This window comes from Drosophila santomea, chromosome 3R (genome assembly GCF_016746245.2).
Source record: "Drosophila santomea strain STO CAGO 1482 chromosome 3R, Prin_Dsan_1.1, whole genome shotgun sequence".
Lineage (NCBI taxonomy): Eukaryota > Metazoa > Arthropoda > Insecta > Diptera > Drosophilidae > Drosophila > Drosophila santomea.
Window position 1 is genome coordinate 1,035,768 of NC_053019.2, and position 22,959 is coordinate 1,058,726.

General features: G+C 38.9%; 1 protein-coding gene and 1 pseudogene across 1 annotated transcript in view; one reads left to right on the plus strand and one right to left on the minus strand.

The window, feature by feature from the left end:
• Positions 1-497: 497 nt before the first annotated feature.
• LOC120453550 lies at positions 498-4,037 on the minus strand (annotated as a pseudogene).
• Positions 4,038-17,474: 13,437 nt separating this feature from the next.
• The window catches only part of LOC120451271 (5-hydroxytryptamine receptor 1A), a 105,641-nt gene continuing 100,156 nt past the window's right edge, over positions 17,475-22,959 (plus strand). Inside the window, exon 1 of the mRNA XM_039634817.2 lies at positions 17,475-17,596. Coding sequence (XP_039490751.1) covers positions 17,580-17,596 — 17 coding nt within the window. The 5' untranslated portion in view covers positions 17,475-17,579. The remainder of the gene's footprint in view (positions 17,597-22,959) is intronic.

Here is a 22,959-nt window from a genome sequence, read left to right on the forward strand (position 1 = left end):
GATCAAGGTTAAACCGCAAAGAGAATTCGTTGAAATAGACGGAAGAGCAGCTTGATAGCTTGTATACTGTAGTGAGACAGTAATCGATGGTTAATTAGTAGTACCTGGCCCAAAAGCTGACTATGAAAAAGAAAAAGAACATGAGGTTGAACATTATGAAAAATTGTTAATAACTGAAGAAGATATGTAACCAGCATACTAAAAATTGTGAAAATTACGATACATCTTTAGAAATTAGTTTGTAATGTTTGGATATTGAATCAAATAAAATTTAAATTGTAACTATGTCACACGAGGACGTGTAATTTGTCAGAATGGCCGTGTCGGAGATTAAATGCTTTATTTGAAATACCCGCACAATCGTTAATAGGGTTGTTGTTAATAGGTAGAGTTGCCTATGGGGTAAAAGTTACAGTTCTTGAATTTACGATTGTCGTGCGTGTACTCGTGCGCACTGCGAGAAAGTGAAAGGAAAGCCGAATGCCTGTCAAATAGACTTACAAACGCCTATTGGTGAGGTTCCTGCGCTGCTCATCGATGTCCTTTTCGTCCTTGTGGACTGACTTGCGAACAAAGCGTGCGGACAGCTTTGACAAGAAGCCCACTCGCGAGGTGCTTTTTGTGTCGTCTGCGGATGGAGGAGTCTGGAAGTTGGATGGCAATTTAAGCACCTTCAGGGAAGTGCTTGTCGCGTCCAACTTTTCGAAATGAGTCGGGGGTGGGAGTCTTCTGGTGGGTCCTGGAGCTTGTCTTGGGGTCTGCGGACCGGGTTTCCGAATGTGGTGTGTGGTGCTGGTCAGCTTTTGGTTTACAGCCAACCTTCGTTGGGCACTCAGTAGAGTTGGCTTCACATCCACTGAGGCACCGACTACTTTCTTGGGCAGTGCGGGTTGTGGGAAAGTGGACGGCTCGGAACGTCTTGGATTGGCGGCCTTGGTGGCAGTGCGGCAGATGAATTTTGAAGGCGGCTCCGAGGGTGGCCGAGTGAGGGCATTGGCCAAACGTGGAGCCATGGGACGGGTGGAAGCGACGCCAGGCTTATTCGGTGTATGTTTGTCCGGTGCAAAGGTCACTTGGCTTACGGTAACATTGGGGGAAGGTACAGAGACACGAATCCGACTGCTGACTGCTGACTTAAGTGTGGGAGCATCCCCAAAGAAAGCTGCCGATTTATCGCTGAAGGTTGTAGAGCGCGGTTTAGCAATGTCAAGGAGCATATAGGTGCAATAGATGTCGTCGAACTGCTGGTTCTTCAGCGACTGCTCTACATCACGCAGTTTGTGACCCATGTTGGACAGCAAATCCAACCGATTTATGTTCTGTTGATCCATAGGTTTCTCCTGAAAAGGCCTCAATCTATTCCCTTCGTCGTAACCCATGTAAATCCACCTATCCGCCATGACTGCCGATAAGGTAGTATGTTTTGTAGGACTTAGAACGAGGAACTTCCTAATCAGATTCTCGCACTCAATGGAGACGCAGTAGGGAACACGGTACTTGCCCTGAAGAACTCGACCGCGTAGCTCCTTCAGATTAATCCTATCGAACCACTCACCAAGGTGTAGAGCACCACTCCCAGTGACCACGAGTCCACCTCCGGTCCAGAGTATTTCTTGCCTTTGAAGAGTTCAGGAGCGGCAAACGTGAATATTCGCCATCTACAATCATAGAGGTTTTTCAACGATAGTACTTAAAATTGAGAAAATAATGAACAATAACGAAAACGTTAACCCGACATATATTTATGTGGTCGGACACCCTACTTTAGGGTGTATACCCTTTTACTCTGCTAGTGACTATTATTATAAAAAAAAGTAATAGTTGTATGTATAGGGTGTTTTTTTTAGAGGTATAGAACTTTAAATTGCAATAAAACAACGATGGATTATTCGATTGACATGAATTTTATTGACATGAAAGATAATCTTGTGGCATTACATTTTAAATATGATTTCTGGCATATGACCGCCACGGCTGGCTCGGATGTAGTCCAATCTGGACGTCCAATTTGCAATGACTTTTTCCAACATTTGGCCGTATATCGGCAATAACACGGCGAATGTTGTCTTCCAAATGGTTTAGCGTTTGTGGCTTATCCGCATAGACCAATGACTTTACATAGCCCCACAAAAAGTAGTCTAGCGGTGTTAAATCACAAGATCTTGGAGGCTTATTAAAAATCGGGAACAACAGCAATCTCGTTTTGGGCCCATTCGACGAATCTACGCCTTGCTTGATGATCGTTTGGTTTCAATTCTTGCACGAGTTGGATTTTGTAAGCACGCATGACGAATTGCCAAACCAAACTGAGAATAAATCACTTGACAGCTGTTAAATCGGTCGCCATCTTGAACAGTAATGCCAACTTAAAGTTCTATACCTCTAAAAAAAACACCCGTTACTTGTGTGTTTGAACAGTTAAAATTCTTTATGTTGTCCCAGTAATTAGGTCTGAAACTAAGTAATTCGTAATTCAAATGTACGAGGGTCGTTTGATAAGTCCGTGACTTTTTGCATTTGCCTCGCACCTGCTCTAAATACAACACTGCTCCTGTCAGCAGTTATCGATTAACAGCTGACTGTAAAATTTTGAGAAAGCTGCGTTTTTTGGTTTGCGTTTTATAGGCATTGAAAGCAGACGATCTCGTGAATTTTAACGAAAATGGAAAAAAGTGAATTTCGTGTGCTAATTAAGCATTATTTTTTGCGTAAAAAATCCATCACCGAAACCAAGGAAAGACTTGATAAATATTATGGGGACTCTGCACCATCAATTTCAATGGTTAAGAAATGGTTTACTGAGTTCCGTTGTGGTCGTACCAGTACAAGTGATGCCGAACGTTCAGGTCGCCCAAAAGAGGTCGTCATGCCAGAAATCGTCGACAAAATCCATGGAATGATATTGGATGATCGGAGAATGAAAGTGCGTGAGGTAGCTGAGGCTGTAGGCATCTCAACTGAACGGGTACATCACATTTTACATGAATATTTGGACATGAAAAAGCTTTCCGCGCGATGGGTGCCGCGATTGCTCACACACGACCATAAGCGCAACCGTGTGACCATTTCAAAGGAGTGTTTGGCGATGTTCAACCGCAATCCAAACGAATTTTTGCGCCGTTTCGTTACCGTAGACGAAACATGGATCCACCACACCACACCAGAGACCAAAGAACAATCAAGACAGTGGGTTTCTCCGGGTGAACGTGCACCAAAGAAGGCCAAGGTGGGTCTGTCGGCCAACAAGGTCATGGCCACAGTTTTTTGGGATGCACAAGGTATCATTCACATCGATTACCTTGAAAAGGGTAAAACGATCACCGGCGAATATTATTCAGAGCTTTTGGACAGATTCGATATTGATTTGAAGCAGAAACGACCGCATTTGGCGAAAAAAAAAGTGCTGTTCCATCAGGACAATGCACGGGTGCACACGTGTGTAGTCAGCATGGCAAAATTTCATAAATTGGGCTACGAACTGCTACCCCATCCAGCATATTCTCCAGATTTAGCCCCCTGTGACTATTTTTTGTTTCCAAACATGAAGAAATGGCTCGGCGGTAAGAGATTCGGGTCAAATGAAGAGGTCATCACAGAAACAAACGACTATTTTGAGGGCCTTGAGAAAACCTATTATTTGGAAGGAATAAAAAAATTGGAAAAACGCTGGACTATGGTAAATGTATAGAGCTAAAAGGAGATTATGTTGAGAAATAAAACGCTTCTTTGACGAAAAAAATATATTTTATTCAAAAAGTCACGGACTTATCAAACGACCCTCGTATATCGCGTCCAAATTTCTAAGAATTTCACGCGCCGTTATATCGCTTGTCGCAAAGTTCAGAAATGAATCGCTCTATTAGAGTACTTTTTGCACAACGCTCGGCTTTCATGCACTGTTCATCCAATTCGTCAGGTATGTCTTGATCGATGACCATAAGCACATCCAGTTCGGTCTATAAAGCCCTAATTCTAAATTTCCAAATCGCTTACTTCTCGCCATCGTACGGCTTTATATTTAGTTTTGCCTTGTCCATGCTTGCGTGCACATACACACAGTTGTATAAGTATGGGTAGACACACGAGGAACTAAACTCAATGCAATTTCACAAGAATTCTAAATTTCCAAGAATCGAAAAAAAAAACTAACTATTCACAAATACTTGTTTTACAAATCAATTGTCTTAGGCATGGACTGGGCCCATTACCTATTGTAATTATTACTCTTTTGTAACCAATAAACACACAAGAGAAGTTTTAGTTTTATGTTTTTTATATTTTAATTAACCGCAACACCAGCACCACAACTTAGCGCGAACAAGGAAAAAGAAAGAAGGAACAATAATAGTGTGACCAAAAGCTATTCATAGAATGCCTGAAGTGACATATACTAAAAATTGTATTTCTGTATAGGGATGGGACATTCCAACAAGCTTAAATTATTATTATTAGAACCAACCTAACTAAAAGCCGACAACATAAAAGTGGAAAAATTTAACTTTTCTTACGCTAGAGACATCTTATCTTTCAAGATAACTGTCCCTAATGAGCTATTCTCGACCATATGTTCTGGTGATTTTTGGCCGGATAGTATGGTTGTAAAAGAGTTCGAAGCGAAGATTAAAAATAGAAAAAAAGGGCCCGTGGGAATTAAACTTAATTATTAATTAAACAGATCACTGCCCCATCCCCCTCTACTACTTCTACTTCTTTATCTTAAAAAAACTAAAATCTAGTCTCTCTATCTGTTATCAAAATGTAAGAGGCTCGTGTAAGTAAGCTAACTAATTTGTATTCAGATAGCCTTTCCTTTGCATCCCACATTATTGCGTTTACAGAGACTTGGTTAAAACCGGATGTACTTAACTGTAAAGTTTTCCCAGGTATGTACACAGTATACAGGCACGATCATCCCTCCAGGCGGGGAGGTGGAGTCCTAATTGCTGTTAGGTCTACCCTCACGTCAGAGGAGGTACTTTTTGACGAGTTCCCTAACTTAGAATTATTATGCGTAAAGCTGTCATTTTCTGGTAGCTATGTTTATATTACGAGCTCGTACATTCCGCCGTCTTCTAACTTTCCTGAATATATTACCCATTTGTTCGCTATCCAATCCGTTTCAAATAGACTGTCCGATAGGGACCAACTAGTTGTTCTAGGTGACTTTAATACACCAGGCACTAAGTGGACCACAGAAGAACAGTCGAACATTCATCTGCCTACAGCACAGCATGACTTTATTGACGGCTTGCTCGACATATCGTTGGCGCAAGTTAATTATATTCGAAATTGTCTTGGTCGTTTATTGGATCTGTGCCTTGTTACAAGTCCTGAAAGTGTGTTTCTGACTAGAGTAGCACCAGAAGATCCATACCATCCAACTTTCGAGGTGACAATCGACACAGGTACCGTAATAAAAGAGAGGCCAGATAAGTCAACCGAACGAATTCATTGTTTTCCGTAGGGCAAACTTTCGGAGGCTAAATCTTTTTATATCTGGCTTTAATTGGTCCGATCTTTAATCTTGCAAAATAATGGCCGATGCCATAAATATTTTTTATACTGCAATTAAATCATTATACCCGTTACTCGTAGAGTAAAAGGGTATACTAGATTCGTTGAAAAGTATGTAACAGGCAGAAGGAAGCGTTTCCGACCATATAAAGTATATATATTCTTGATCAGGATCAATAGCCGAGTCGATTTGGCCATGTCCGTCTGTCCGCCCGTCTGTCCGTCCGTATGAACGTCGAGATCTCAGGAACTAAAAAAAATCTAGAAAGTTGAGATTAAGCATACAGATTCCAGAGACATAGAAGCAGCGCAAGTTTGTCGATTCATTTTGCCACTCCCACTCTAACGCCCACAAACCGCCCAAAACTGCCACGCCCACATTTTTGAAAAATGTTTTAATATTTTTTCATTTTTGTATTGGTCTTGTAAATTTCTATCTATTTGCCAAAAAACTTTTGGCCACGCCCACTCTAACGCCCACAAACCGCCAAAAACTGTCCTTCGCACTTACACTAGCTGAGTAACGGGTATCAGATAGTCGGGGAACTCGACTATAGCGTTCTCTCTTGTTTCTAAATATGTTAGTGCTCGGTTAAATTTTACCGTGCTTAATGCTCAGTGTTATAAGAATTATTTAAACCGTTGTAAGTTCCAGTTCGCACAGGATCCCAAACAGTTTTATAATTTCGTTAAGACTAAGCGCAAAACAACCATTTACCCTTCCTCGCTATTTTTTGAAAATACTACGGTAACATCAGATCAGGCTATAGCGGATCTATTTGACCAAGTTTTTTCAAACCACATATTCTACGTTACCTCATTCCGAACGACCTTACTCTTACGCGGTATCAAAGTCAAATTTAATATTCTGTCCTACTTTAAACGAAAGCTCACTGCTTTATGATCTTCAGCGAGTTAAGTCTGTCTATTCGCCAGGTCCCGACGGAATTCCTGGCTGTGTGCTTAGATTCTGTGCGGAAGCCTTGTGCAAACCTCTACTGAAATTGTTCAACTTATCTGTGGAATCTTCACAGTTCCCCCATATATGGAAGGAGTCCTTTGTGATCCCTCTCCATAAAAAAGGTAGCAAATCGGATGCAAGCAATTACAGAGGAATCTCCAAATTGTCTGCGATCCCTAAGCTTTTTGAAAACGTATCACTCCTCATTTGCAGCACCTTTGTAGGTCTATTATATCACTATGTCAGCATGGGTTCATGAAACGCAGATCAACAACTACTAACCTTCTGGAGCTAACCTCCTTCGTAGTACAGGGTTTCAAAAATAATCTTCAAACAGATGTCATTTATACGGATTTCAGTAAAGCATTCGACTCTGTTAATCATTCACTTTTAATAAAAAAACTTGATTTATTAGGTTTCCCTGTTGATCTCCTAAATTGGATTCTAAGTTATCTGAATGGCAGGACGCAACGGGTATTCTTTAAAAATTCTCTTTCTTGTATTCTCCGAGTCACATCCGGCGTCCCACAAGGGAGCCACCTAGGTCCGCTCCTTTTTACCTTATTTATTAACGACCTTCCCTTAATAATAAATCATTCGCGTGTACTAATGTACGCTGATGATGTAAAATTATGCTTGCAATATAAGGACATTTCTCGCCATTTGGACTTACAATCCGATCTAGATTGCTTTCAAACCTGGTGCCGTGAGAACGTATTAAACTTAAATGGCTCTAAGTGTAAAGTTATGACCTTTTGTCGTGCCAACTCAATGCACGCAACTTACACTTTAAGTGGGTGCTCTTTGGACAGAAAAACACATGTTGATGATCTTGGTGTTCTTCTGGACCCTAAAATTAAATTTTCAGACCATATTTCGTCTATTGTCAATAAGGCCAGGGGTGTGCTCGGTTTTATAAAACGGTGGACAAAGGAATTTGTTGATCCTTACATGACCAAAACCTTATTTACATCTCTAGTTCGTCCGATCCTCGAGTATGGATTACCTGTTTGGAGTCCACAATATGAAGTTTACTCGGACCGAATTGAATCGGTTCAAAAGAACTTCTTACTTTTTGATTTACGGCGCCTTAATTTGGATGCAAACCTTAGGTTACCTCCTTATTCAAGTAGACTAATGTTAATTAACTTACCCTCCTTAGCTAACCGTAGAACGATGCTTGGAACAGTCTTTATTATACCCGTTACTCGTAGAGTAAAAGGGTATACTAGATTCGTTGAAAAGTATGTAACAGGCAGAAGGAAGCTTTTCCGACCATATAAAGTATATATATTCTTGATCAGGATCAATAGCCGAGTTGATTTGGCCATGTCAATCTGTCCGTCTGTCTATCTGTCTGTCTGTCTGACTTTCAGTGCTGAAGACTCTCCTTCGCACTTTCACTAGCTGAGTAACGGGTATCAGATAGTCGGGGAACTCCACCATAGCGTTCTCTCTTGTTTTGACTTCTATTTTACTAACATTGAACGATTTCAATTAGAACACCATTTACATAGATCCCTGGATATGTTTTCCCAAAGTAGGCGGCTCGGTGGTATCAACAACAGTCGTGGCAGCCGAATATTTAAAAGAACAGAGAACGAATACCTCAAGTACTCGAAAACAGCCAGATTGGCTCGGCTAGTGAATCATATGTACTTTATAGGGAATCGAAAATTATAAATGGTCTTGTATCCTGAAAAGAAAAGTTTATTGAGAAGACATTAAACATATTAAAACATTTATATACAAATTATTTTATCCAAATCATTAATTGCAACATAATAATACATTTTTTGTAACGTATTTCCTACCTCAGCGGCGTTGTTTACTTATACGCACGTTCTGTGATGCGCTTTGTAGCATTTCGTTACAAAAAGGAGAAAATGTAACTTTAGTAATCATATAAGGTTGCAGCTTCAGGCACGTGCCCATTTCAGTTTCCCCTTAGACTTCATCTCAAGTAACATTGATTGATACTGTTAATAATATTGCATTTAGCACGGATTCAACGCACTAAAAATATCTTAAATAAAATAAATAATTTGAGATGGCCAAGCGGAAGCACGGAAAATCGCATTGGGAAATGAATAAGCGAATTGAGCTTAATGCGGATGACACATCTTGAGATGTTGCCAAGTGGTCGCTCTAAGGGAATAACATTTATTCATTGCTGATACTTTATTACTCGTAAGCAATTTGAACAGAGGCAAATTAAATGATATGGAGATAAGAGGGCGGGAGTTTTTAAATGCTGTTTGGTATAAGAATGTTTCAGCAATTGCTTAAAGTCAACCAGCAAACAAATTAATTATAGGCGTCAGTACATTTCTCTAAACGGAGACACCATACCCAAGTACTTACCAGTACCCAAATGGCAACCAGGCTTGTGGGAACCAGCACCACGATGCTGAGAGAGGATCGACGGCTCTCTCTCTCTTTCTCTCACACACTTTACTTGACTGTACTCTTTTGTTATACATACTTAATTCGTAGTTATTAGTCTGACTTTGACTTTGGAAGCAATCACATCGAAGTGTAATAAATAAGTTGACGATCTAAATTGTGGTTGTGTTATTCTTTAAAAGTACAGGTTGTTACATTGGCGACGAGGTAAAAAAAAAACACTATGAAATTAAACTAAAGCGAAGGAATAAAAACATAATTAATGAAATAATCGTGTGCAAGTATGTATGTGTGCAAGCGATTTCTGCAAAGCCCCGTTTTTTTTTTCTTTTCTTCGGTTCTTTTGCGTTTGGTTCTTCGTTTCTTGTGTGAGACACAAGAACACACACATACATGCAGGTGTACACAAAGCAACGGAATTGGTTGCAGATCAGTGCATATACACACACAGACGTGTGCATGTGCATTTTTAACATAAAATTCTATATGACAGTGGTCAGAGAGGTATATTGTAATGAAAAAAAAAAAGAAAAATAACTGTAAATAAAAAAAAAAGAGATAAGTTTTATCTGACAGTGGTCAGAGGCAAACGGCCGATGAAAATAAAATAAACATTAAACAAATGTTTAATAAGAAATAACTATATTATTTGACAGCGGTCAAAGGCAAATTGCCGGTACAGTTATTTAACAAGGGTTGAAAAAAAAAATTCTATCTGACAGTGGTCAGAGGCAATCAGCCGATGAAAATATATATATTTGTATGTATGCATACCGGTGTGTGTACCTGTGCGTATGGACAACCATTTAATAAGCAGTACGTATTTTGCCTGACAGTGGTCAGCGGTCGAGTACAGAGACAGAAAGACAATTTGTGATAACTTACATAGCCAACTATCATACTGCGATTATAGAGTGGGTTTAAGTAAAGAGAAAAAGAATATAATTAAAATAGAAATTACTTGAAAAAAAAAAACCATAAAATTAATTTTTGTTTTTTTTTCTAAACATAAAGCTTGTTCGTGATGGCGGACAGCGTAATAAAACCATTCCTTTGTGAGAATGTGGAGAAGGCGTTACTTCGAGATGAATGGGAGAAGTGGCTCCGAGCTTTCAACATATACCTACAGGTGGAAAGCGTCAACTCGGTAACTCAGAAGAGAATGAAATTATTACACTTGGGGGGCACGCAACTTCAGACGGTTGCATACGCACTACCGGATGCTATAGTTGAATATAATGAAGAAGCTGATAATGACGTTTTCTCCATATTGGTTGAGAAATTAACATCGTACTTTTCTCCCAAACAAAATTCGACGTTCGAGAGACACCTTTTTAGGAAAATATCTCCTGACGAAGGCGAAACAGTGGGGAAATTTATACTTCGACTGCGTCAGCAACTTCAAAAATGCCAGTTTGGTTCCACGAAAGCCGAGATAGAAGAAATATGTCTAAAGGACAAACTTATTGATACTTGGGCTAACTCAGAACTTAAAAAGAAACTGTTAGAGAAAGAACAAACATTAAGTGAAGTTATCAACGCGTGTCAGGTAGATGAAGAAATAAATAAACAGTCACATCTGATGTTTCCGAAACATTTACCAGACACCGTCAATAAAATTTCTAATTGGAAACCACGGAAACTGCATAATAGCGAGTGTGGAAGGTGTGGGCGGTCAGGCCATAAAGAAGATAGTCCCACGTGCCCGGCCCGGCAGATAAAGTGTAACCGGTGCTCTCGGCTGGGTCATTTTGCCAGCAAATGCCGAACGATTCTAAAACGCCCATACCCACAATCGAACGATCAGAATTTCAAGCGCAGAAATATACATCGAATTGAAGATTCAAACCAAGAGGGTAACGAGACAAAGCGGGAACATTGCTTAAAAATACACAGTGACGAGGAACATGAAGAATTGATTACATGCCGAATTGGAGGCGAGAACATTTCATTAATAATCGATTCCGGCTCCCGGTTCAACCTGATCTCGCAAGACGATTGGTTTGTTTTAAAAACAAAGAATGCAGCAGTTTTCAATGTTCGCGCGAATGCGCATAATCAGTTTAAGGGATATGCCTCGGACGAAATTTTAAATGTTATTTGTGTCTTTGAGGCACCAATAGCGATCAAGGATAATCCGGAACAAATTGCATCATTTTTCGTCATTGAAAAAGGACGGCAGTCATTGCTTGGAAGGGAAACGGCTATAAAGCTAAATGTTCTCCGAATGGGGTTACCGGTTAATCACATTGAAATCATAGCGCCGTTCCCAAAATGGAAAAGCGTTAGCGTTAAGCTAACAATAGATCCGGATGTTGACCCCGTAAAACAACCAATGAGGCGAATTCCGGTGGCGTTGGAAGACAAGGTGAATGCTAAGTTAGAAGAAGCACACCGCATGGACATTATTGAACCGGTGAGTGGTCACAGTCCTTGGATCTCCCCGATGGTAATTGCGTTTAAGCCGAATGGCGACATTCGACTATGTCTGGATATGCGACAGGCCAACCGAGCCATTCTTCGTGAAAACTATCCTCTGCCTACGTTCGAATCCTTTATGACTAAATTACGAAATGCCAAATTATTTTCACGATTGGATCTAAAGGACGCATATCACCAGTTGGAACTAGACGAAGCAAGTAGACCGATTACCACTTTCATCACACCTCGAGGACTGTTCAGATACAAGCGATTGATGTTTGGCATAAACGCGGCGCCTGAAATCTTCCAAAGACGGCTCGAGGAACTTCTTTCATCGTGCGAGAACGTAATGAATTATATCGACGACGTAATAATTTTTGGAAATAGCGAACAGGAACATGATGCTGCAGTCAAAAAGGTTCGTAAGGTCTTCAAAGAATATAATATACTCCTAAACGATGAGAAGTGCATTTGGAAGACGACCAAAATCAAATTCTTGGGACACATCTTAACGAATACAGGGATAATGGCTGATCCTGAGAAAATAGCTGCTATCGGTTCCTTTCGAGCACCCAAAAATAAAGAAGAGACGCGGAGTTTCCTTGGCTTGGTCACTTACGTGGGTAAATTTATTCCAGACCTGGCCGATTTGACTGAACCACTGCGTGGGTTGTTAAAAAAGGATGAGAAGTTTATCTGGGGACCAGTTCAAGACCAGGGGTTTCAAAAACTCAAGTCAGCATTAGCTAAAATCCCAAGTCTCTCATATTTTGACCCCAACAATAAAACTAGAGTGATAGCAGATGCTAGCCCTGTAGCTTTGGGGGCAGTATTATTACAATTTAACAATGATCACGAGCCAAAAATAATTGAATTTGCTAGTCGAAGCTTAACCGATGTGGAGAAACGATACTCCCAAACGGAGAAAGAAAGTTTGGCTTTGGTCTGGGCAGTAGAAAGATATTATTTTTACTTACTGGGACTGGAGTTTGAATTAGTGACGGACCATAAGCCTCTGGAGACAATTTTTAAACCAACATCAAAACCGCCGGCACGGATTGAAAGATGGCTGTTGCGCCTCCAGGCGTATAAATTTAAAGTTATATACAAATCCGGGAAGGAAAATATTGCTGACAGTTTATCACGGCTGTGTGAACAGGCATCATCAGAGTGTTACGATATCAAGGGCGAGCACAGCATACTCTTGATAATCAAAAATGCGGTACCCACGTCGATTGAGATACGAGGGTCGTTTGATAAGTCCGTGACTTTTTGTATTTGCCGCGCACCTGCTCTAAATACAACACTGCTCCTGTCAGCAGTTATCGATTAACAGCTGACTGTAAAATTTTGAGAAAGCTGCGTTTTTTGGTTTGCGTTTTATAGGCATTGAAAGCAGACGATCTCGTGAATTTTAACGAAAATGGAAAAAAGTGAATTTCGTGTGCTAATTAAGCATTATTTTTTGCGTAAAAAATCCATCACCGAAACCAAGGAAAGACTTGATAAATATTATGGGGACTCTGCACCATCAATTTCAATGGTTAAGAAATGGTTTACTGAGTTCCGTTGTGGTCGTACCAGTACAAGTGATGCCGAACGTTCAGGTCGCCCAAAAGAGGTCGTCATGCCAGAAATCGTCGACAAAATCCATGGAATGATATTGGATGATCGGAGAATGAAAGTGCGTGAGGTAGCTGAGGCTGTAGGCATCTCAACTGAACGGGTACATCACATTTTACATGAATATTTGGACATGAAAAAGCTTTCCGCGCGATGGGTGCCGCGATTGCTCACACACGACCATAAGCGCAACCGTGTGACCATTTCAAAGGAGTGTTTGGCGATGTTCAACCACAATCCAAACGAATTTTTGCGCCGTTTCGTTACCGTAGACGAAACATGGATCCACCACACCACACCAGAGACCAAAGAACAATCAAGACAGTGGGTTTCTCCGGGTGAACGTGCACCAAAGAAGGCCAAGGTGGGTCTGTCGGCCAACAAGGTCATGGCCACAGTTTTTTGGGATGCACAAGGTATCATTCACATCGATTACCTTGAAAAGGGTAAAACGATCACCGGCGAATATTATTCAGAGCTTTTGGACAGATTCGATATTGATTTGAAGCAGAAACGACCGCATTTGGCGAAAAAAAAAGTGCTGTTCCATCAGGACAATGCACGGGTGCACACGTGTGTAGTCAGCATGGCAAAATTTCATAAATTGGGCTACGAACTGCTACCCCATCCAGCATATTCTCCAGATTTAGCCCCCTGTGACTATTTTTTGTTTCCAAAAATGAAGAAATGGCTCGGCGGTAAGAGATTCGGGTCAAATGAAGAGGTCATCACAGAAACAAACGACTATTTTGAGGGCCTTGAGAAAACCTATTATTTGGAAGGAATAAAAAAATTGGAAAAACGCTGGACTAAATGTATAGAGCTAAAAGGAGATTATGTTGAGAAATAAAACGCTTCTTTGACGAAAAAAATATATTTTATTCAAAAAGTCACGGACTTATCAAACGACCCTCGTATCTGAGTTGGCCGAGAAGAGCATTCATGACGAAGAAATCGTTGACGCAATGATGTGCCTCCAACAGGGTTCTTGGAACTCTGCACTTTCAAGTAAACTGTACCCATTCCGACAAGAATTATCAACGGTGGGAACAATTATGTTGAGGGGAGTACGCATTGTTATTCCATCAAAGCTAAGGCAGAAAGTGTTGACGTTGGCACACGAAGGCCATCCAGGCGAATCGGCAATGAAGCGGCGATTAAGAGCCAAAGTGTGGTGGCCCCAAATAGACAAAGACGCCGAAAGATTTGTAAAGGACTGCATGGATTGTACTCTGGTTTCTCGAGCAGCAAATCCGCCGCCGATGAAGAGAACTGAATTTCCGAACGGTCCGTGGCTTGCAGTGGCAACAGACTTGCTAGGGCCATTGCCGAATAACGAATACATCTTAGTCCTAATCGATTATTATTCAAGATATATGGAATTTAAGTTCTTGCGATCTATTACATCGGAGTCGCTTATTGACGCGTGTAAAGAAATTTTCTGTAGACTTGGGTACCCAAAACAGCTGCGAACGGATAACGGTCGACAGTACGTAAGCGCTGAGTTCCGACACTATTGCAAATTATGCGGGATTGAACAAATCACGACGCCTCCTTATTGGCCACAGGCCAATGGCGAGGTAGAAAATATGAATAAAGCGCTCGTCAAACGTCTGAAAATTGCCCATCTGCACAAGAGGAATCTGAAGGATGAGATTCGATCGTTCACGTTCATGTATAACGTCACTCCTCATGGAACTACAGGCACAGCTCCAACTGAGTTAATGTTTAATCGAGTCATTCGAGATAAGATCCCAGGGGTACAAGATTTGGTAGGCGAATTTTCTGATTCAGCGGAAAAAGATAGAGACTGTATCGTTAAGCAAAAGGGAAAGGAAGTTGCAGACAAAAGAAGGGGAGCAAGAGAAGCGGATATCAGAGTAGGAGACAAAGTGGTCCTTAAAAATGTAGTTTTTCCCCACAAGCTTACTCCGAACTTCGACACTACTGAATATGAAGTGGTGGAGAGGAAAGGAAATATAGTGAAAGTAAAAGGGGAGGGCCGAACCCTTATGAGGAATGTAAGTCATCTTAAAAAGTTTCCGAAACAGAGTACACCGTCCGATGCGCCTAACATTGACCCCTTACCTATGCTTGATGCGGGTCAGTCTCTGGATCCTGGGACACCACCAAGCTTGCCGACCCCGGAAGAGAACGAGACACACGACATGGATGCCCTGAAGCTGAAGCTGGTGAGGAAGGAAGGGATGTGGGAACCAGCACCACGATGCTGAGAGAGGATCGACGGCTCTCTCTCTCTTTCTCTCACACACTTTACTTGACTGTACTCTTTTGTTATACATACTTAATTCGTAGTTATTAGTCTGACTTTGACTTTGGAAGCAATCACATCGAAGTGTAATAAATAAGTTGACGATCTAAATTGTGGTTGTGTTATTCTTTAAAAGTACAGGTTGTTACAAGGCTGATTTGCGCCTGAGACAGAAGGTCAAAGCATAAGCAAAACACAACTTCTGGTGTACAAGCCAATACTCAAGACGATCTGGATCTACGGCTGGAGGGTACGGCATGTGTTTCAAACCCCCTAAAATTACAATGGTTCCAGAACAAATGCTTGAGAATTGGCTCTGACGCACACTCACATCCAACTAGGCATCCCACCAGTACGATATTAAAAGGCTCAGCGCAAGGTACGCAAGCAGGCTAGCCACCTGGCAATCAACCTACTGGACAAAAGTCGAACAGTCAGACGCCTTTGCAGAACACACCCACTCGACCTCACCACTGGAGGAACAAAGACGACACCCACCTGCATAATAACGCACTACACTCCCTCAAGTGATCTTCCCCCTCAAACTACCAATGTATCTCTTAAGTTAAAGTCCCCAAAAAACATTTCATTACAAGTTATACAAAGGAAGAAACTGCATAAATATAGAACATTACATCTATTGCTGCCATTCCGTTAACACTTTGCACTTGCTTAAAAAAGGTACATTCGTTTTTTCCTCTCGTTCTGTTTTTCTATTTATTAGCTGAAATATCGGAATGGCACTTGTCAACTGCCATTTCGAAGTCAGTTTTTCAGTTTGTTTTAATTTATTTATTTTCTAGTGAAGAAAACGCTTTAGAAGCAAACGTTTCGCTTTGAAATTTCAAAACAAACTGATTGACTCAGAAAAGCCCGAGGAATAGAGCAGCAGTCGTCAATTTATAGTTCTCTTCCTGATTCTTACGCTCCGTGATGTGAAACGGTTTCGTGTAAGATAAAATGGGAAATTTTGTGCCTCTGTTTAGGAAATTTGTCGTGGAAATGCTGTTGCCTATTGTAGGGTAAGAAACGTTTTTCCAGATTTGGTACTTTTTTTTATCAGTAAATGACTTAGTTCACTGTAGTACTCCGGAGGTGAGGCTTCTACCGATTACGGTAGCACCTCCATATTTTACGCAAAAATAATTACCTACTTTTTCATTAATAAAAAAGCAATTTTAAAAAATATCTCGAAGAGCGACTTACTGCGCTTAACGATATCTTAGAGCTCCTGTTACTTTACTGAATGCTGAGCACCTGATTAAATTGAGTTGGCAAATTTACCCGCAGCATCTTTTTCACCTTTTTTGTATTCTCATATTTGCACCACCTTGGGAGCAGACAAAGTGTCTCCTAATATGTAAAAATGAATTTTGCCGTGTTGATTCTTAATGAAAATGATTAAAACATTAAAATTACTGTACCGAAAATTTCTCCAAAATTGAAACTGCAGTGTTATAATAAGATCGATCTACTGCCTTGGTTCCCAAAGCTCTATTTGAATACTCGTATGAACGAAAAAGTCTGGCGTCGCAGTTGGCAATTCGCAAACGCTTGCTTTCTCTAAAACTATCAGGCGAGATGTCTCTATTGTCCAATTTTACTATTTTTGATGATTTGATAAATGAGTTGTTGGCCGCAGGTGCAAAAATAGAAGAGTTGGATAAAGTTTCTCATTTGTTGATAACATTGCCACCTGTATACGATGGTGTCATCACAGCAATAGAAGCATTATAAGAGGATAATTTAACATTGGGATTTGTTAAGAATAGATTACTAGATCAGGAAATTAAAATTAAGAATGATCATAATGACACCAGCAGGAAAGTTCTAAATAAGATTGTGCAAAATAAAAAACTACAGCTATAAAAACAATTCATTTAAAAATCGCGTAACTAAACAAACGAAAACATTTAAGGGAAATTCTAAGAATAGGGTTAGATGTCACCACTGTGACAAAGAGGGACACTGTAAAATTGTTACCACTATAAAACAATACAAAATGAAAGAAATAAAGATAATACAAATTACAATAAACAAGCTAAAACCGCAACTTCACACGGCACTGCATTTTTAGTGAAAGAAGTGAAAGAAAAAGCGGTAGATGTGGATTTATTCTCGATTCCTGTGCAAGTGATCATCTCATAAATGATGAGTCGCTGTACGTTGATTCTGTGGAATTGGTGCCGCCGCTGAAGATCGCTGTGGCCAAGCAAGGAGAATATATTTACGCATCTGAGCGCGGCATTGTGTGTTTGCGCAATAACCATGACATAACGCTGTATTCAGAGCAGGCTGCTGGAAACTGGATGTCAGTGAAGCGTCTACAAGAGGCTGGAATGTCGAGCAAATTTGACAAGAACGGTATAACCATTTCCAAGAATGGTTGAAAAATCCAGGTATGTTTAACAACGTTCCTATTGTTGAGTTTCAAGCATATAATATTATATATATACGAAAAATAAAAATAATTTTCGATTATGGCATGAGAGGCTTGGCCATATAAGCAATGGCAAGTTATTAGAGATAAAACGAAATAAAATGTTTAGTGATAAGTCTTTTAAATAATTTAGAGTTATCCAATGAAATTTGCGAATCATGTTTAACCGGAAAACAATCAAGATTACCTTTTATACAATTTAAAGATAAAACCCATATTAAAAGACCCCTATTTGTTGTGCACTCAGATGTTTGTGGTCCAATTTCTTTCAGTTACTTCAATTGACAAAAATTACTTTGTGATCTTTGTTGGTCAGTTTACACACTATTGTGTAACTTATTTAATTAAACATAAATCTGACGTATTTAATATGTTTAAAGACTTTGTAGCAAAATGTGAAGCTCATTTTAATTTAAAAATTGTTCATTTGTACATTGACAATGGAAGGGAATATCTCTCAAATGAGATGCGTCAATTTTGTGTTAGGAAAGGTATTACTTATCACTTAACAGTGCCACATACACCACATGGTGTTTCTGAAGAATGATTAGAACCATCACAGAAAAAGCTCGTGCCATTGTGAGTGGTGCACAACTTGACAAAAGTTTTTGGGGTGAAGCAGTTTTAACTGCAACTTATTTAATTAACAGAATTCCAAGTAGAGCAATTATTAATAGCATGATGACCCCTTATGAGAAGTGGCACAATAAAAAGCCTGATTTAAAACATTTGAGAGTGTTTGGTGCAACTGTGTATGTGCACAATAAAGTAAAAAAGGGATAGTTTGATGACAAATCATATAAAGCTATTTTAGTGGGCTACGAAGCAAATGGGTTTAAGCTCTGGGATGCTGTTAATGAAAAATTTCTCGTTGCAAGAGATGAGGTTGTCGATGAAACCAATATGGTTAATTCTAGAGCTGTTAAATTTGAAACATCATTCCTGAAAGATAGTAAGGAAAGTTTAAATAAAAATTTCCCGAATAATAGTAAGAAAGATGAGGAAACTAAATTCCCGAATGATAGTAAGGAAATTAAGGAAACAAAATTCCCGAATGATAGTAGGGAAATTGAGGAAACAAAATTCCCGAATGAAAGTAAGGAATGCGACAACACACAAATCCTGAATGATAGTAAGGAAACGAATGAATATTTTCTGAATGAGAGTAAGAAAAGAAAGCGAGATTATCTCCTGAATGAAAGTAAGGGGTTAAACAAACCCACGAGTATTTACGCAGAAATACCAAATCGACAATGAAGAGTCTTTTGCTCCTGTAGCTAGAATATCCAGTTTTCGATTTATATTATCATTGGCAGTACAATATACATATATATATATATACATATATATATATACATATATATATATACATATATATATATACATATATATATATATATACATATATATATATATACAATATAACTTGAAAGTCAAATGGATGTAAAAACAGCTTTCTTAAATGGCACGTTAAAAGAGGAAATATATATTTGAGACTTTCTCAAGGTATACATTGCAAAGGTGGCAATGTATGTAAATTAAACAAGAGAGAACGCTATAGTCGAGTTCCCCGACTATCTGATACCCGTTACTCAGCTAGTGGAAGTGCAAAGGAGAGTCTTGAACACGGACAGTTTTTGGCGGTTTGTGGGCGTGGCAAAAAGTTTTTTGGCAAATCGATAGAAATTTACAAGACTAATATCAAAACATTTTGCAAAAGTGTGGGCGTGGCAGCTTTGGGCGGTTTGTGGGCGTTAGAGTGGGCGTGGCAAAAAGTTTTTTGGCAAATCGATAGAAATTTACAAGACTAATATCAAAACATTTTGCAAAAGTGTGGGCGTGGCAGCTTTGGGCGGTTTGTGGGCGTTAGAGTGGGCGTGGCAAAAAGTTTTTTTGCAAATCGATAGAAATTTACAAGACTAATATCAAAACATTTTTTAAAAGTGTGGGCATGGCAGTTTTGGGCGGTTTGTGGGCGTTAGAGTGGGCGTGGCAACATGAATCGACAAACTTGCGCTGCTTCTATGTCTCTGGAGTCTGTATGTTTAATCTCAACTTTCTAGCTTTTGTAGTTCCTGAGATATCGACGTTCATACGGACGGACAGAGGGAAGGACAGACGGACATGGCCAGATCGACTCGGCTATTGATCCTGATCAAGAATATATATACTTTATATGGTCGGAAACGCTTCCTTCTGCCTGTTACATACTTTTCAACGAATCTAGTATACCCTTTTACTCTACGAGTAACGGGTATAAAAAGGCAAAAAGGCCGCTAGATGCTGGTTTTCAGTTTTTGAGCAAGCATTGAAAGACGTAAACTCTTCTGTAGATCGCTGCATATATTTCCTTGATAAAGGTGATATTATGGAGAATATTTATGTGCTGTTATATGTTGATGATGTAGTCATAGCTACAGGGAATATGATAACAGTGAATAAATTCAAAAATTATTTAATGGAAAAGTGTAGGATGACTGATCTTATTGGTATTAGAATAGAAATGTATAATGATAGAATTTACTTGAGCCAAGCTGCATATGCAATCTTAGATAAATTTAAAATGAATAATAATGAATCAGATGAAAACTGCAATGCACCATGTCGTAATCTCATAGGATGTTTAATGTGTACACGTACAGACTTAACTACTGCAGTAAATATATTGAGTAGATATTGTAGCAAAAATAATTCCCAGTTATGGCAGTGCTTAAAAAGGGTCCTTAGGTATTTAAAGGAAACTACTGAAATGAAACTTATTTTTAAATGAAATGCATGTTTTAAAAATACATTAATTGGATTGTAGACTCTGATTGGGGAGGAAACGAGATTGATAGAAAATGTTTAATTTAAATTTTATTTGTTGGAACACAAAGAGTCAGCACTCAGTAGCACCATCATCAACTGAAGCTGAGTACATGGCTTCATTTAAAGCTGTAAGGGAAGCTTTGTGGCTAAAATCTCTTCTTAGTAGTGTTAATATCAACCTCGAAAATCCAATTAAAATTTATGAAGATAACCAAGGCTGTATCAATATAGCAAATAACCGCTCATGTCATAAACGAGCCAAACATATTGATATACAAAATCATTTTGCCACGGAATAAAACCATTTATTGTTTTTTTTTATATTGAGGATAGTCCAATTAGATAAAAAAAAGCCGATTTTTACTTTTATATGCAACACAGGCTTATCGCCCACATCTCAAAGACAGCTGATTGTCGATAATATGCGTAAGACAAAATTGGCGTCAAATCATTTTGTATGGCAAACCACTTCAAAAGTATTTTAACGGCCAGTTATTAACAAACATGTGTATAATATCATACAACTAGTTTCATATGCTCCTTTTTGTTCCTTTTTGAAAAAATCACGTTTTTGTAGTTGAATATTTGTTTGGGCATGCAGAGCTGATAGACATTTGGAGCAACAATAGTCGCTCTGAGGATGCAGTTAGGCAGCATATATTTAAAAAACATAATTTAAATAAATGTTGTATATCATTGGTACATAATTAAATATAGATACAAATTTTTTTGGTATATCGGCCAGATGGTTTATATGGCAGCTATATGAGTAACACAAACCAAATTTTGTGAGGATAGGTCAACATTTCGAATTTCTGCAAAAAAAAAAGGCAAAAAAAACCACAGTGCAATGGCGCAATAGTTACAGATGCTATACAAAAATCAAATTTTTTGATGACATGTAAGTTCAAAAAGATTGAATCCAAAAAATGATTCAAATCGGCAGTATTTTAGAAGTTAGACCTGTTCAAAGTTCCCCAGGCAAAAGATACTTTTAACTACTTTTAACAAGCGGCGCAGTCGCTGCGCAGTACGAAATTGTATGGCGGCCATACATCTTTTCCTGTATTGGCGGGTTGTTTTTCAATCCCTGGCTTTTAATCCCTGGCTCAATGAATGTATAATTATTAATTATTCTTCAAAAATATTAAATTAAGTAAAATTAAAGGATTATTTTTAATTACTTGTAAAAAAAAGTTAAAAATAGAAAAAAAATTTAAAAAAAAAAAAGTACAAAATTTTTTTTTTTAATTCATTATTTTTTTGTTTTTAAAACATTAAATATGTACCATATTAGCATTTTCAGAGAAAAAAAAAGAAAAGTATTCGTCGAAATTGGATAAAAATTGAGAAAACTGCCTCAAACATTAATTTTCGATTATAAAATCTACTAATTATCACACCATATTGTATGACCACTTAATCGAAAGGTACTAAAATTACCTTCAATTTAAAAAAAAATAATAAATAATGAAAATATTTAAACTGGTTCAAGAGTTATGATTTTTGTAACCGAAAAGTATCTAAGGCGCCACTGTGAGTCGATACTCGGCGCAGTTCTGTAAGACGGCGAATCAGCGAGAATCGAGCTGTGGAGCAGGTCCAAAACTCTGCTCAGCATAGGAAAAGACGCTTGGATCCCGCATTTCGATCGGGTGAACAAGCCCCCGATACTCGACATCGTTCAAGAAGGCAACAAAACAGTTAGAATCGGGCTATCGGGTCTTAAAAAAATGCGGGGACAATCTATTTGTCGCTTCGGTATTCCATACCCTCCAATGCCCCAGACGGGAATATTAAATCCTCTTCCCCAAGCAACTTAAAATTCTCTTCATCACGAAAACTTTAAAAAAATTCAAGATTTTCTACTTCGCAATCATGGCGATAACATGATTAGCCATTTAAACATATTTGAAAATTTTCTTTTTCATAACCATGTGAGCCTCAGTTACGAGGACTACATTTTTGCTATTAGGTCTAGTTTTGAAAAAACCACCGATTATTCTAAAGAGAACATTTGCAGAAATTTAAGTTAATGCATAGAATATGCAAAGGGCAAAAATGGATATCCAGTCAATTTTGGACCCTTTTGCTTGCTGTAGCATTATTAATTATATTACCCTCCAGAACAACGAGATCGTATGCTTAGACCTACACGCGACTTTTAAAATATGCCTCAGAATTCAACTGACATATTTTTAAAAGCATTGATGGATAGATACGAACAAAGACCAGATTTCCATGAAGGCCTGTGTTTAGCCGATTTTTCAGCAAATTATGAGTTTTCGAAAATCCGTAGAAGTACTCGTCAGAGGGCAAATAGTGACGATGACACTGAAGAAGGCCATGACGTTTTAGGAGATGTATAATTTCCGCTCCGAGATGGCAGCGGATTTATACGAGAAAGAAATAAGGCTAGTATTATTAGGTATAGGCCTTTTAATATTAATACGGATAGGATAAACTACTTTATATTAGTAGTAATGCTTTTTTCTCCTTGGCGAAACGAACAGG